The sequence below is a fragment of the Macrobrachium nipponense genome, chromosome 15 (assembly GCF_015104395.2).
Source record: "Macrobrachium nipponense isolate FS-2020 chromosome 15, ASM1510439v2, whole genome shotgun sequence".
NCBI classification, from domain to species: Eukaryota; Metazoa; Arthropoda; class Malacostraca; order Decapoda; family Palaemonidae; genus Macrobrachium; species Macrobrachium nipponense.
The window spans coordinates 28,807,463-28,823,846 of record NC_087208.1 but is presented as its reverse complement, the minus strand read 5'-3'; the positions used below and the strand labels follow the sequence as shown (position 1 = coordinate 28,823,846).

General features: G+C 40.7%; 1 protein-coding gene across 3 annotated transcripts in view; it reads right to left on the bottom strand.

Moving 5' to 3' along the window:
* Positions 1–16,384, bottom strand: part of LOC135227058 (peroxisomal biogenesis factor 19-like) — a 51,923-nt gene that overhangs the window by 4,784 nt on the left and 30,755 nt on the right. For all 3 annotated transcript variants that reach the window (XM_064266873.1, XM_064266871.1, XM_064266872.1), the window contains exons 4-7: positions 9,762–10,039; positions 6,542–6,712; positions 1,214–1,300; positions 496–585 (exon numbers count right to left, since the gene is read on the bottom strand). In XM_064266873.1, the coding sequence (XP_064122943.1) occupies positions 496–585; positions 1,214–1,300; positions 6,542–6,712; positions 9,762–10,039 (626 nt within the window). The remainder of the gene's footprint in view (positions 1–495; positions 586–1,213; positions 1,301–6,541; positions 6,713–9,761; positions 10,040–16,384) is intronic.

Sequence of the window (16,384 nt, the reverse complement as noted above, 5' to 3'; positions counted from 1 at the left end):
AAACAGAGCGAGTTTAGTCTTAATTCTCTTTATACTTGCCCAACTCTCAGGAAAATGGCATAAAATCATCCCCTCAACACATTCCAAATGTGATATAATGGTTATCTGACATCCAAATACTGTATCTAATTTAAAAAAGATTTTTTAGCTTTCCCCAGATGATGTAACTTGACATCATAGGAATATCATAGGTTACATAAAAGATGATAAACAGAACCACTCAATGACAACAACATATGCAAAAATGATGGTGCTGATTTTGAAAATGCTGAAGCAAAAAAACTGAGCTATGTGTAAGAGATAAAGGTTTAATTTTTTACCAAATGCTTACCTTTTCTTCATTAAACCTGTTGAAATTTGCTTCTTTCATTATTAAAACCTAAAATTATGTACTAAATCTTATACCTTCTTGCTCAATTTTCACAGGAAAACTTACACAGCTCAGTTGTTCTATAAATCTTCCAGAAAGAGTTAAAAAAAAAAAAACTAATTTACCTTTTGCATAAACTGCATGATTTTCTCAAACCGCTGACCTTTAACTTCATCAGAATCAGAATCTTGCTCTTGTTCATACAGTTGTACAACCTGCAAAAGTTAAAAGGTAGTATATTATATCTCCAGTATTATGTTCAATAATAAGTATGATCATGTCTTAATGATAGAGATCTTAACTCTACCACTCCTGACACTCATCATAAAAATGAGAAAACCAATATCTTATTTCAATTCCTTCTTCACAGACAAAAGTTCTTTTACAAACATTTAGAACAGGACTTCCATGGTAACGTATTCAGAGCTGCAAACAAATACTAATAGTCACAGAACTGGCATTTAATACTTTACACATAGTAAAGCTGGCTTTCCTTCAGTATTACACAAAATTATACATATCTTGATCAAATATCCTGTGAGCTAAAGGTACTTGAGGCAATTTCTCTATAACAGACATTAAAATTCTTCTCAGAATTATAGGTGCAAAATCAACACGTTTGTATAATTAAATTTAGCTTCAAAACACTGTAATTATTACAAAGTAATGATATTTTCTATTATGAAAGATGCTCCAAAAAAAAAATAATAAGCCTAACATGATGGGCTTGGATATAGTAAAATATTAGAAAATTCACAATGAAGTGTAATTGAAGCCAGACAGACATTTCTATGAAGAAGAAAACAAAAGAAGTGAAAATGTGAAAAACAATTCAAGTTGTACCTGTTTCATGACATCATACTGCTTATTGTACCTCTCGTATTCATCTTCAGGTAAGCTACTTCGGTGATCTGCTAACCAATCTGGATACTGAAAAGTAAATATTTACAAATTAATTTGTAAAATAACAAGCTTATAAAAGGTCAACACCCTTTCCAGTACAGCAATTTAAAGCTGGATGAGTGACTATATTTCTAAACAAGTCCAACAATACTTCAGTAAAGGAATAAAATAGCTCAACTAAATTTCTTCTGTAACGTAAAAAGCAAACAACTTTAATAAATACATCGGCAAGACATTAAACACAACTACCTAAAGTGTTCACACCACATTCCTGCGGTTAATAAAAGTTCCCATTATACTTCACTAAGACTAATTTGAGATGGGAGGTGGTGGTCATATACTATATGTATAATAATGATTTGTAGGTTACAAAGTAATAAATTTAAGAAAATGCCATGCTGACTTTGGCACCTGAATAATGTTAGTAGTCCACTGCCATGTGTCCTATTTTTAAGAGTTTGAACTGCTAAATAAGAACAGAACAAAGCCACACTGAATATGTACAAGTATTTATAGGGAAGATAAATAACCAATAAACCACCTAACAAAAAAACAAAACAACATTGATTAAACTTTTAAAAAAATAAAACGGACTCTATAACAGAAAACTATCATCAATATATACAACACATTAATTCTTTATAATGTCCCTGATATTGCAAATATCTTATCTAACAGACAGACAAAGAAAGCATGTGCTACCAGGATTCACAGTCAACACCAGGTGACTGCTTCACTTTTTGTTATTTTGGAATGTTACCTTCCAAGGTCAGCAGGGTTGAGAGAAGGGGATTTCATATGTGAAAGGTTTGCATTTCAAAAATTAAATTTTTTCTTTACATTGAAAGTTTCACCAGAAATCCATCACTCATGTAACCAACATATCCAAAAGCAATTTAAGTACGGGGCAGTTCGAGCTGCTAAGCACCCTGATTTGGCTTATGTGATCTGAAGGATCTATAAAGCTCTACAAACAACAGGAAGTCACTTTTTTAGCTTTTAGATCACTATAAATCATAAGGTATATACTAGAATTTGAGGCATAGTGGTAACCCTGGAAATCTGTTTCTCATATGCTGCTGTAAATGATTCACAGGGGAAGATAAGGTATTAGGAAGAACATGAAGGGCTATTTAAATGCTCAAATGATGCATGCACTCCTGATCCCAATGTTACTACCAGTCCCAAAGAGTGAGTATCTAACTATTCATACATTATGTCCCTTAGCTATAAGGATGGCAAAGGTTACTGAGCCCTAACGAGAACCGGCCATTAAAACTGACTTCAAGTATGTTTAAAAACAAAGGTTGTGGAGTGAGCTACAATTTCAAGAATTAGAATCTTCACCTTCTATGCTTCAACTGATGCATTACCAAAATCTATTAGAATGATCTGCTAAGTCAGCATGAGAGTGCTCGGTGGAGCAAAATAATTTGGATATACCCTGCGCAAAGTTCATGGGCCATTGAAGGTAGAGGCAAACTGCTCTGACTGGGCAGAGAAAATCCTCTTCACTTTGAGAATGAGAAGCCACAAAAGGAATGATGAAACGCTCAGCAGACTGGTCTTAGATCACCTTTAATTTGTCTTCACCACTTTGTTTTAAATGATAATCCTATTGTAATCCTATTGAACTCTAGCCCTGGTAGTTTTAAGACTATTCAAGACCGCATAAATTTTTTTTAGCATAATGAACTCTAGCGTGGGGTATACAAGACATTACTTGACAGTGCATGGAATTGGCTGACTTACCTTGAAAATGCTAAAGACAGGACAGTGACATTCAGTACGAGATTCAGAACAGATGTCTTCAAAGGCCTCGTAATGCAGTTTCTCTTGCCTCTACAACACCAACAAAAGGTATCTTCCAATGTACCATTTCTCTAGGTGGTGGCATAGCCTCTTTAACTTCACTGAAGAGTCCACACCTTGATCACAAAGCTCATAAACTAGGAAGCCAAGATAGACAGCTTTTTCATTTGCCTTAACAACATAATAGAAGGGATGACAGAATACATAAAAACCCTTCCATTATATAAACTGCAGAGCTGACAGAGAGCAACTAGTATTGAAAATTTGCAAAGTCTGGATATGACATTTGCTGCTTATCTTGAAAACCCTCAAAGATCTCACAGGGTAACTTTTATGTTCTCATAGAATTAGTGAAAAGGAGACATGCTTCCTTCATCCAGGGAACTTATGGGGATGTTTTCTCAAAAAGGCATAGCTTACACAGCTAGGTGATTCTGGATGAATTTTCTGTTACCACAACCATGCCTTGTCCATGCTTGTTGGGAAAAAGCCTGAAGACCCTTGAAAACTGGATTTAAATTTAGAAACTTAATTTCTTAATGCAGTCAATCTTTTGCTATATGATGACTGATGAATGCAAAATCAATGGCTTGATGCACCTATGAATAGCATGATTTATGGTGAAAAGAACCATGGGTACATCTATTTTGATGTTCCAAAGGTCTTGCCATCCCTAAAGGTGTTTCCACACACTGTCTGAGATTGAACATGAAATCATTAATTTACATAATGGCTAGGATCTGATTAGTTGCAGCCACAGAGACCATGTCTTGAACCAGCTGTCAGGAACTAGCCTTTCCCACAAGATATGATGACTGATCAAAATATAACCACATCTTTGCAGATGGATTCATTCTGCAAACATACTCAATATAACAGTAATCTCTGGGACCTGTACTCTGTCTGGCAGAGTAGATCTATATCTATGACCTTCCTGAGGTAAGTAATTACTGTAAAGGATATCAGGCCCAACTTCTCAAAACCATAATTAGGTCTAGGTGATGGCATAAGTGGCTAAGATGAAGGGGCCAACAGTTCTACTTTCAGATTTCCTAAAAGATACTGGGAACATGAGACTGCACAAAAATCTGTCCTTGAAAGATATTCTGCAACTGTTTGAGTTCTGAAGGACACAGACCACACGGGTCTGCCCTGTTTCTGCCAAACTACCCAAGGCAAGGCATCACCCTAATCATTACTTTTCTAAAAGTCTCTTTTTTTTATTTTGGTTTCATGGAGGGAAGGCTGCTCCTGATACCAGACACAGGTGTGGCTGCAGTTCCATTTATCACCCAAGAGGGCTTCTTGAGGGAAAGAGCATGGTAAATTGGAGTCCATCTGTCAGTATGTCTCTATTCTACTGCTGCCTCACCTCTCCATTTGGAATGAGTAAGGAGGCTGCCAGTACTGGACAGTTCCGTAGCAAAAGACTAGTTTCAGTCACCCCTGTCTATAGAAGAGAAAAGACAAAGTCATGTCATCTCAAGGTAAAATTTGCCCTTAGGGTGGTGATCTCATTCACGAGGAGTCAACTGTTTTTCTTCCTGACACGAGAAACCTCCTAAACTTTGTTTTCTCACCCTCAGGTAAGACATGAGCAATGGAAAAGTTAGCAAACATATTCAAACAATGGTTGACCCATAATGCAGCCTGGAAGGCAATGGCAATTAACTCCATGGTTCTTAAATTTGCTGCTGAAGCCTAACCCTCCTGTATGTCTCTCCAGGGGATTAAAGTCCAACATGTAGAATCTGCTCTGGCATGAAAACAGAGGGCACGATCCTGCTCAATCAAGTAGACAAGAAACCCTCTGATCCACAGATCAAACCATTCACCTACACCACAAACTACCTGTGACTATAGCACATCCAAGTATGAGTTAAATCAACAAGATGGGAATCAGAGGGGAGTGCCAGGGTTGCCTACTTTAAAATCACTGCCAATGATCTCTTGAAAATGTTGTGACAACTCATTCTGCTGGGGTTCTGATAGAGCAAGACCCTCTAGTCCTATCAAACCACCAAGAGCACAAGGAGGACCTCTCCCACTCAAAGGGATGACAAATCAGGCTGTCTCTGTGACTGCTCATGGGAACAAGGAGCATGATCAGTTCTAATGGTACCAATTAATGAACCCCAAACTGAGGACAACCTGTGATTCAGATGTGGTTCTGAAACATAGCTACCCCCCCTGTAAGATTTGGATTATTTTAGGCCAAAACTTAACAGTAGACATCAAGGGATAGTAAATAAGTGCATCATCATGCACAAGCATACTGGGGGGCTACGGTCAAAGCAGGAACTAACCAAGGTGCTGCACAATTAAATGCATGAAGATCTTCCCAATCCTCTAGTTATTATACAATAGCAACCTGTCATGTATGTGTATGATCAATAGACTGCATGTGAGGAATGAGAGGGAAAACAAATGCTATGTTAAATAAGGTATACAGTATAACAGTACATAACCATGCTATAAGTTACAATTCAGCAAACTTATTCAACTGTTCACCCTTATCTAGTAGTGCTCTGGCTTCATACCTTTAAGTTTAAAAGTTTTTTGACAACTATGCTTTAGTTCAAAGCTCTTACCAGATTTAAATATTCAATTTATAGCCAGACAGATTTTTCACAGCATTTGTCTTATGCAACAACAGATATATGCAAAAAACAACCATTTTAATGCTTAGGATGTATGGATTCTCCAAGTGACTTAGTCTTCATATGATAAGCTTGGGTATAAATTCCACCCAGTTTGTAGAACTGGACAAATTTAGAATCTATGAATCTCTGAGCCACAGCTTTCTCTGTTCAAGTTTAACTATCTATCAAAACTTCAAAGGTGATCAATCATCTAACCCCATACTAACTTCAGCTGCAGTTAACAGTTCCAAGGAATTTACCATTAGAAATTTACCTTGTTATGTGCCACCTTAAGCTTGTTTAAAGTAGGCCTATCTCAAAGTTTGCTGTTGCCTCTAACTGAAGTTTAAAGCTAGCAGTAGTAGTACTCATGACTAAGTGACATAACTATCACAAAAGTATACACAGCGCAATAAAACATGAGTACAGGCAGTCCCCGGGTTACGACGGGTTCGGCTTACGACGTTCCGAGGTTAAGGCGCTTTTCAATTACATTCATCAGAAATTATTTCCAGGGTTACGACGCCTACAACGCTCATCTGGCAGAAGAAATATGATACCAAAAATGCAAAATAGTCAATATTTGAAGGTTTTTTTGATGCAAAATGCAATAAGAATGCAGTTTACATCGTTTGCAATGCACCCAAAGCATTAAAAGTAAGGTTTTCTTAGCATTTTTGGTGATGTTCTGGCTTACGACGATTTTCGGGTTACAACACGTCTCAAGAACGGAACCCCCGCCGTAACCCAGGGACTGCCTGTAATTATCTATGTTTATACCTAAAATAAAATAAAATAAAAAATAATTGCTTACTTTATCTGTGATTTCCTTCATAGGGGGGTAGAGAACTTCCTTGGAGAGGATATTTTCTAGCATCACTTGCATCAGAGGAAATAAACCTCCAAAACCACCCTCCTCTCCTTCGCCTCCACCAAACCCTAAGCTCTCAAACATTTTGGTCATGTCTTCTGCAGTAGGCACACTCTGAAAATGATCAGCTCCACTAGAAAAGGAATATCTTAATGAAATTAAAATGCAAACCTGAGAATACTTTTCATACCCTATAAATACAGACCTTCTATTTTATGCAATCTATAATACCAGCAAGATACATTTTATCCAAAAGTTGAATCATGACAACACAAAAACTGTCAATCAACCAGGTAAGAATGTTCTACAAGGAAGACCCTTTAGCTAACACAAACGTTACTCTTCATTGAACTGATATTGACAAAAACAGTCAGAGGGGCTGAGAGGCTTGTTCAAGCAAAATTAAGGAGTGTTAGCTAGCAAAAAATTAGGTTACTATCCACTAACTGGCAATAAATGTGTTGCCTACTTGACTTGTCAATAATCTACCAATTAGATACTCTACCCTTCTGTTATCAGAATGGAAATTGAATCCGAACAGTCTTCATATCCTATCTCTTTTAAGTCTTTATACTAGGCCACATACTTAATCTGTAAAGTTATCTGGATTTCCACTCTACTTCTCACTTTGTTGTTGAAGTGCCTACACTATACACAAAAACTAATATCTTTTCAGGAGGATCAAAGAAAGACTTTTAGGTTTGGGACACCATTCATTATCCGAAGTGTTGCAAACAAACATTTCTATTTGACCACTGCACTGTGAATTACAGCAGTTGGTATCTTTTCCTTCGTTGAGCTGTCATGAAAGCTATCACAACAATTCCAGCAGCAAAGGACTGCCCTAGTAAGGAAGAGAAGAGCACGGCTGCTCATTGCCAATCACTAAGTTACTATAAAAGTACTGATATTGCATCTCTGAAGGAGAGACTCAGAATCTGGAATATGGACTTACAATTGATGTTTACATTCTAAGAGAATCAGGAAGTCCTAGCTGGAAAAACTATACTACATTTTGAGGTAAAAACACCCAATTTCTGAAGTAAAGTCAGTAGAATCAAATGAACCTAATAAACTTTTCACTCTCAAATGCAATCCTCACTTTCCATGACTATATGTAGTACACCTAGACTATGTATTTGTCTAAAATATCTGCATCCTAATAAAAAGTACAAGAATAACATAAATACCTTAAAATTCTTACTAATAATTTATTTATAAATGCAACTAATAAAATGAGCTGAACATTACATTACGTGTGGGTGAGACTCATAATGTAAATACCATACCTCCTTCCTCTTCTTACTAATCTAAAGTGTTTCAACCAGAATAACAAGAGTGCTTAAAGACCTTTATAGGACCTTGTAGGTCTGACCCAAAGGATTACTTCTTAACCAACTGATGAATCCTGAGGCAAGCAACATCAAAGTTAAAGCTACACAGCTAAAAGGAAAGAGACCAAAGGGAATGTATAAAAACTAGAAAGCAATGCAACTGAAGAGAGCTGGAAAGAACTAAGTAACCTATGTAAGTCTAGATATGACTTACATGTCTGGGTAAGCCACTTTACAGTAGTAGTAGTAGTACATGGATATTTTAATCATCACCTACAGGCCTCTTTCTTAGGCTCAACTTATAGTGTACTGAGGACTGGAAATCATATTCTGTCATCTTGACATTAACAAATGGGTAAAAATCTCTAAACTGACTTCAGCTTTAAAAAGGAAAAGCAAGCTAATGGGTGGGTGGGGAGGGGCAACACCTCTGCATCAAATGGCTGAGAAGACAATAATGACAGTATATAAGGGCTTGATTTCTTCTTTATCATTAACTTAAAATCACCTCAGAGATGAACCTTATCCATATAGAACAAGTCGACTGAGGCAACTGACTTGATTTTCAATCTTCCAAAGAATATGGTGTTCATTTGAAATAAGTAACAAGGTAAAAGGATATATAGAAAGGAGAGGTCAATTATTACAAAAGAAAAAAATAATAATTAGATAATGATGTAAATATAAAAGGAGAATTGTTTTAGGGAAGTAATTGCATTGCATCTTTAATTGAAATGTTGCACAACATCCTCAGAGAGACTGTTTCATAGTACAATGGCATGAAGAATAAAGGACCTCTGGAACTGAGAAGTTTGACAACAAGACTTGTTTACTGCATACCGGTGCTGCAGTTCAGCAAATCTGGTTGCTCTCGGTAGAAAAAAAGAGGATCAGGGGTCAATTATGAATGTGAAAGATCTCTGTTAGAATACCACTTACGAAAAACTGACAAACAAGAGACTGTCTGGCAATGGTTCAAGTCATAACTGCTAATGTTAAGAAACAGAAACATACCACCAAGAACCACCATTGAATATCTGGCAGAGGCAGACACCCTCCTTGAACAGTATATGAGTAAAGGAAGAATCAGTGACCTAAAAAAGGTTGTACTGATTTCATCACCATTACAAATACACGACACCTTACATATAATACCCAACTTTAATGCAGCATTTGCTGACACTCATGAAATGCTTCTCTTAAGTAAGATGTCAGTTACAGAAGAGGATGGGGTGGAAAGTCAATTTGACATTAACTAATCAATAGGGTTTTCGTTTTACTGTAGTTCAGCCTCATACCCCAACAACTACACCATTCACCAATCTGCTCCATGTTATGTGGAACTCCAGACACAATAGGTCTTGTCTTGGTTCACTAAAGATCTCATCAACAGCAACTTGCTGTTGCCTACCTGTAAGGAAATCTTGAAGTAATCCTAAAACTTATCCACCCACTCCAAGATTCTGAAATTTATTTGGAAGTGCCTTATGATTTACTCAACCAAAAGTAGCATTAAATTGTGAGAAAATAAAATACTGATAAAAACTATTTTAGATAAATAAATATTAATTCTTCAAAGGTCCTTGCTCATTAGGTCGTCGCTCAACGAGTTTCCATGAAACTAAAACAAAATCTTTCATTAGCATTCACATAACCTTCCTAACAAAAACAACAGAGTAAAAAATAAGGTCACACATAAAAAAGGCAATCACGCTAATTAAGAAATCTTATAAAGTTACATCACAAAAACCAAATCAATTAAGAAATCTTATAAAGTTGCATCACAAAAACAAGTTCTTACAAACATTTTACAATAAGAAAGTTCATACCTTTAACTGCTCATTGTTTTGGCTGAGCTGCTTCATGGTTTCTGAAAGACAATCAGTAAAAGCTGCATCTGATGGAGCTTCTGCTGCTGCCTTGGCAGCTGCCTGTGCAAACTTTGCAAAATCTGCAGACATTGCAGAGAAGTCTATGCTTCCTTCTGGTATTTCATTAGCAGTAGGATCAGAGTCTGCTGCTGGGGCTGATGTTGGTGAGGTTTCTGAAGGAGACTGATCGTTTTCTAATTTCTGGACCTGTGCTCTGGAATCACTAGGAAGGTTCCCTGAAAAAGAGTAGTACAAGTTCAAAATAAGTTTTTCTAGTTCCAAAAATGTAGACTTCTTATTCCAAATACCACTGATTAATTATGTATATACAAAATATTTTTTATAAACTAGACACCGAAAATATCACCAGTGAGACCATCTCCCATTAACAAGAGACCCACATTTGCAGCACTTCATTTTTAGCCTCTGTCCTTCCAGTACAATACATACAAGATTTTGAAAATATAATAAGTTTTGTTTTTACAAACCGATAACCTGTTTACTATACCCACTCTGTTTGTTACAACATATTCCCAGACAAAAATTTTCAAAAGGAAGAAGACAAGGAGTGTATGTGGTAGTATGTATGCACAGTATAATTCTCAGCTGTTAAGACTGTTCATTCTTTGCTTAGTTAACCTTTCTACAAGTGGCACTAAGGGTCTGGGAAGGGGGATAGTTTGTATAATCTATGGGCTTGTATTAATAATGATTTATTTTGTAAATAATACAAACATACTAATTTACAAGAGCCCATTTGTACAGCTGGCAGTTTAAGACACATGCTATATAATTACCACACAGAAAATATTACTTCTTCGTCATCCATCTGGGAACTCCAGCATGATTGATGACTGCAACTTATTCAAGTGATATCTAGACTTGTCAAAAGACTGGATGAGCCACAAAGAGGATCCTCTGTGTAAACTGATGGACATTAAAAATGATATTGTTAGTATACAATAAAGTTTTGTACATACCTACCTGGCAGACATATACATAGCTTACGACTCTGACGTCACGACAGAAAATTTAAAACTCGCGGCACACGCTGGGTGGCGGGTGTAAGAACCAATCCCCCTTTCCAGCCAGATTTTCTCTTCCACCTGTCTCCTGAGGGGAGGCTGGGAGGGCCATCAATCGTATATATCTGCCAGGTAAGTATGTACAAAACTTTATTGTATACTAACAATATCATTTTTGTACATGAACTTCCCTGCCAGATATATACATAGCTGATTGACACCCTTGGTGGAGGGAAAGAGACATTAAGTCCAGAGAAAGGGGAAATAACATAAGTTAAAGTAATAAAATACCCTTGGTTCTTACCTGATTTAGGCAGAAGACTTCATAGTTACTGTCTACAAGTCTGCGTTGCCTGAAGAGTTACAGCGAGGGCGTGACCTACAGCTGAAAAACTCTTTGGGTCTACCAATGGGAACTGACTCCGCTTACTTGGTAGAATCCAGTTAGGGTCTAGTCAAATGGGATCAACCCACTTAAATGACAGAGCCTGTCCACTACCAATACAAGGAGCTTCAAGCACAAAACGATCACCTAACCAAAACACAAATGTTAGAACTACGAAAGAAGGAGGTGCCTCCTGCATCCTCCTTCCCACAACCAAAAAACACAATACAAATACAATAAGGGAAAATATTAAAAAGGATATGCTTCAGCTCCCTGCCCCAGCACTGAATCTGCCAATACGTACGGGCCTAACCCAAAGCATTTCTCATACGTAATTCTTACGTCTTTCAGGTAGTGGTTGGCAAAGACTGACTCACACCTCCAATAAGTCGTCTTCATGAGGTTTTGTAAGGACATGTTCTTCTTGAAAGCCAAAGACGTCGAGATGGCCCTTACCTCATGCGCCTTGACTTTAAGAAGTCTATACTGGTCCTGGTTACAATATGCGTGAGCTTCTTTGATAAGTTTCCTTATAAAGAATGACAGGGCATTCTTTGATAAAGGCCTACTAGGATTTGTTACAGAACACCATAGGATGTCTGAGTTAGCCCCAAGTTTTCTCTTTCTCTGGAGATAAAACTTTAAGCTCCTTACAGGGCAAAGAGTCCTCTCCTCTTCTACTCCAACTAGAGAGGATAAGCTTTTTATCTCGAAGCTCCTGGGCCAAGGGGAAGAGGGGTTTTCATTCTTGGCCAAGAAAGACGGGAGAAACGAACACACAGCTGAGTCTCCTTGAAACCCAACATCTTCCAGGGTTTGCGGTTTGCTTACTCTCTTAGCAGAAGCTAAAGCGCAGAGAAACAAGGTCTTCATAGAAAGATCTCTGAAAGAAGCTGAATGGAGAGGTTCGAATCTAGAGGACCTCAAAAACAATAGCACTACATCCAGATTCCAGCTTGGGGTTAAACAAGAGTTCCTTTTAGAGGTCTCAAACGACTTGATTAAATCATGTAGATCCTTATCTTCAGAGATGTTTAATCCCCTGTGTCTGAACACAGAAGAGAGCATACTCCTGTAGCCCTTAATCGTTGAGACTACCAAACCACATTTTTCCCTCAGGAAAATAAGGAAGTCTGCTATCTGGGTCACAGAGGTACTGGAGGAGGAAACGTTCTGATTCCTGCACCAACGTCGGAAAACATCCCACTTCGACTGGTAGACCCTGGTGGTGGAAGGTCTACGTGCATTGCCAATTGCTCTTGCAGACTTTGCCGAAAAACCCTTAGCTCTGACCAGACTCTTGATAGTCTGAATCCAGTCAGACTGAGAGCGGGGAGGTTCTTGTGAAACCTGTCGAAGTGGGGCTGTTTGAGCAGATCGACTCTTAGTGGCAGGGATCTTGGAACGTCTACCAACCATTCCAGTACCTATGTGAACCAGTCCTGGGTGGGCCAGAATGGAGCTATCAAGGTCATCCTTGCTCCTTCTGACGCTGAGAATTTCCTTAGTGTTTCCCCTAGAATCTTGAAAGGGGGAAACGCATAAAGGTCTAAGTTCCTCCAGTCCATCAGGAACGCGTCTACCGCTACTGCTTTCGGGTCTGATATCGGTGAGCAGTACAGGTCTATCCTTGCATTCCTGGAAGTTGCGAAGAGGTCCAGATGAGGTCTGCCCCAGATCTTCCACAGCTCCTGGCATATGTCCAAGTGAAGGGTCCATTCTGAGGGAAGGACTTGGTTTCTTCTGCTGAGCAGATCTGCTCTGACATTCCTTTCTCCCTGTACGAACCTGGTGAGGAGACTTATCTCCCTTTCCTCCGACCACAAGAGGAGCATTCTTGCTGATTCGTACAGGGAGAATGAGTGAGTCCCCCCCCTGTTTCCGAATGTAAGCCAGAGCTGTGGTGTTGTCCGAGTTGATCTGAACTGAGGACTTCTGTACGAGGGGTTCAAACTCCTTGAGGGCCAACCAAATCGCCATCAGTTCTTTTTTGTTTATATGCCAGGACACCTGTTCCCCCACCCAGGTGCCTGACACTTCTCTGGAGCCTAGAGTCACTCCCTAACCTTTGTCCAATGCGTCTGCAAATAACACTAGGTCGGGGTTCTTCAAACGTAAGGAAATGCCTTCCTTGAAGAGAAGAGGGTTTGCCCACCAACGGAGATCCTCTTTTATCTCGTTCGAGATCTTGAACACGAAATCTAGGTCCTGAGCACCCCGATTCCAGTTCCAATTTAGAAAGAACTGGAGGGGTCTGAGGTGCAACCTCCCTAGAGAAACGAATTGCTCCAGCGAGGAGAGTATCCCCAACAGACTCATCCACTCCCTCGCTGTGCATACATCCTTCTCTAGAAAGGTTGCGACCTTCTCTGCACAACGGGCTATCCTTTCCGGGGATGGAAACGCACGAAAAACCTGAGAAACCATCCGAATCCCCAGATAGATACGATCTTGGCTGGGGATTAACTGTGATTTCTCGAAGTTTATCAGCAAACCCAGAGAACTTGCTAATGTCAAAGTCACGTGAAGGTCCTCCAGACATTTCTCCTTCGATTTGGCCCTGATCAACCAATCGTCCAAGTAAAGGGACACCCTTACTCCTTCAAGATGAAGCCATTGGGCTACGTTCTTCACCAGCCCTGTGAAGACTTGAGGGGCTGTGGAGAGGCCGAAGCACAAGGCCCTGAACTGGAACACTTTCCCTTTCCACATGAATCTCAGGAACTTGCGCGAAGAAGGATGGATCGGCACATGAAAGTAAGCATCCTAAAGGTCTAGTGACACCATCCAGTCCCCTGGATGAAGGGCCGCTAACACTGAGGATGTAGTCTCCATCGTAAACCTTCTCTTCTTCACAAAGACGTTCAGGGCGCTTACGTCCAGAACCGGTCTCCATCCTCCTGAGTTCTTGGGCACAAGAAAAAGACGGTTGTAGAAATCCGCGGAAAGAGGGTCCTTCACCATCTCTATCGCATCCTTCTCCAGCATAAGCTCTACTGCTAGAGCAAGGGCCTGATTTATGTGAGGGTCTTTGTACCTGGCCACCAGCTCCCTTGGTGTGGTGGTCAGAGGAGGTCTCGAAACGAAGGGAATGAGGTATCCTTTCTTGATTATAGAGAGGGACCAGTTGTCCTCCCCCTTCTGTGCCCAGACGTCTGCAAAACCTAGCAGTCTGGCACCTACTGCAGTCTGGAGGACACGGGTACTACTTCTTCGATCTGATCGATCGAGAGAAGGTCCTTCCTCTTCTAGGAGGTCTTGTTCCTCTGGAGGAAGAAGCGCGGGAAGAAGGGCCTCCTAGAAAGGGCTCTTACTTGATTGATGTTTCCTTCTTCGTCTTAGGGTGGAAGGAAGCCTTTGGAATTCTCGCTGAACGAGCCAACATATCTTGCGTCGCCTTAGCAGAAAGAGCACTGGAAATGTCGTTGATGATCTTCTTGGGGAAGAGTTGCTGGGAAAGATGAGCGTATAACAACGATGATCTCTGTGCATGAGACACCGCCTTGGCTAAAAAGGAGCAGAAAACTACCCTTTTCTTAACAACTCCTGCCCCAAAAAGCGGAAGCTATCTCTCCAGAACTGTCTCTCACTGCCTTGTCCATGCAAGACAGTACTTAATGTAAATCCTCCGGAGACAGAGAGTCTTGATCCCTCGTCTTCTTAGCCAAGACTCCTAGGGTCCAGTCGAGGAAGTTAAACACTTCCAGAACCCGGAACATTCCCTTCAGAAGGTGGTCGAGTTTCGCCATCATTCCCACGTCGTCTTAGCAGAATTAAGTGCCGAGCGACGCGCTGAATCACCACCAACGAAGAGAAGTCCGAGTCTGCAGAAGCTGGAAGAGTCAAACCCAAAGGCTCCCCGACTCGTACCAGAATCCATCTTTTCCGGTAAGCTTGGAAGGTGGGAAGGAAAAAACGGTCTTCCCCTTCTCCTCCTTAGAGACCAACCAATTGTCGAAGCTCTTGAGCGCCTTCTTCATTGACACCGTAGGTTTCATCTTCACCACCGACGACGTATTCGTAGTTTTAGCCGTTGAAAATAAGGAAGGGGGAGACGGAGGGGCAACCGCCGAAAGAGACTCTCCAAATTCTTGTAAGAGGAGTTCAGTCAATCTCTTGTAACAGGAACCTGAAGAATCCTTTGGCAGATCTTCCTCGGAAGCACCATGTCCTTCTTCCGAAGAATGACGTTTGAAAGATCGGCTGTCTAGAGGAGAGCTTTTCCTAGGAGAGCGCCTACTGGGAGAGCGCCAACTGTGAGAGCGCCTACTAAGAGAGCGCCTGCTAGAGGAGGCGCGCCTGTCGAAATCCTTGTCCGAAACAACTGAAGGGCTCCTAGAAGGAGGAGAGCGCCTATCAGGCTCCTTACGCCTGCCAGGCTCTTGTCGCCTGTCAAGGTCTAAGCGCTTGTCAGGCTCTTGGCGCCTGTCACAAGGAAAAAAGTCTTCCGAAGAAGAGCGCCTGTCAGACGCAAAGCGTTTGCGAGGTTCTGAGCGCCTATCCGACCGAGGGTGCTCACAAGGAGGAGATCGTCTAGTCTGTCTCCTGTTAGTCTCTTGGCGCCTACTGTCTTGACTATGTCTGACAGAAGGCAAACGAATCCCTGGCGAAGAAACAAAATCCGGAGAAAAGCCCCTACTAGTCTCCGTGCGCCTGTCCAAAGGAGAGCGGCTTCCAGGCGAAGAGCGCCTACTACGATCCCGGACAGTACAAGATTCCTGGCGCTTGTCAAGCTCTTGACGCTTGCTAAAAAAGGAGCGAGTCTTCGGAGAGCGGTGCCTACTAGAATGGAATCTAGGAGAGCGGTTTTCTGGAGAAGAACGCCTGTCAAGATCCTTACGTTTGCTGGTGGGGGATGAGCGCCTGCTTGGAGAGCGACTGAGGTTCTCTTTAATGTAAGAGGCTTTGAACTCTTCCTGCAGGAGGCGAGAAATCCGCAGTGTCCTTCTTCGACTTCTTTACCGGTAGAGAGATGTCCTTCCGACGGTGAGAACTCCCTGCTAAAGAGTTGGCTAAAGCTGAAATCTGCGCCTGTAGACCAGCCAAGATGCGCGCTGGCGATCTCTCATAATCTTCGACAGGAGTAGAGGCCCGAGCACGGAAAGGAGAAGAGGATCCTTGAGATCTCCTGGCTCTCTTACTCTCGATCTCCGGCTCTTCTGAGAAGGATT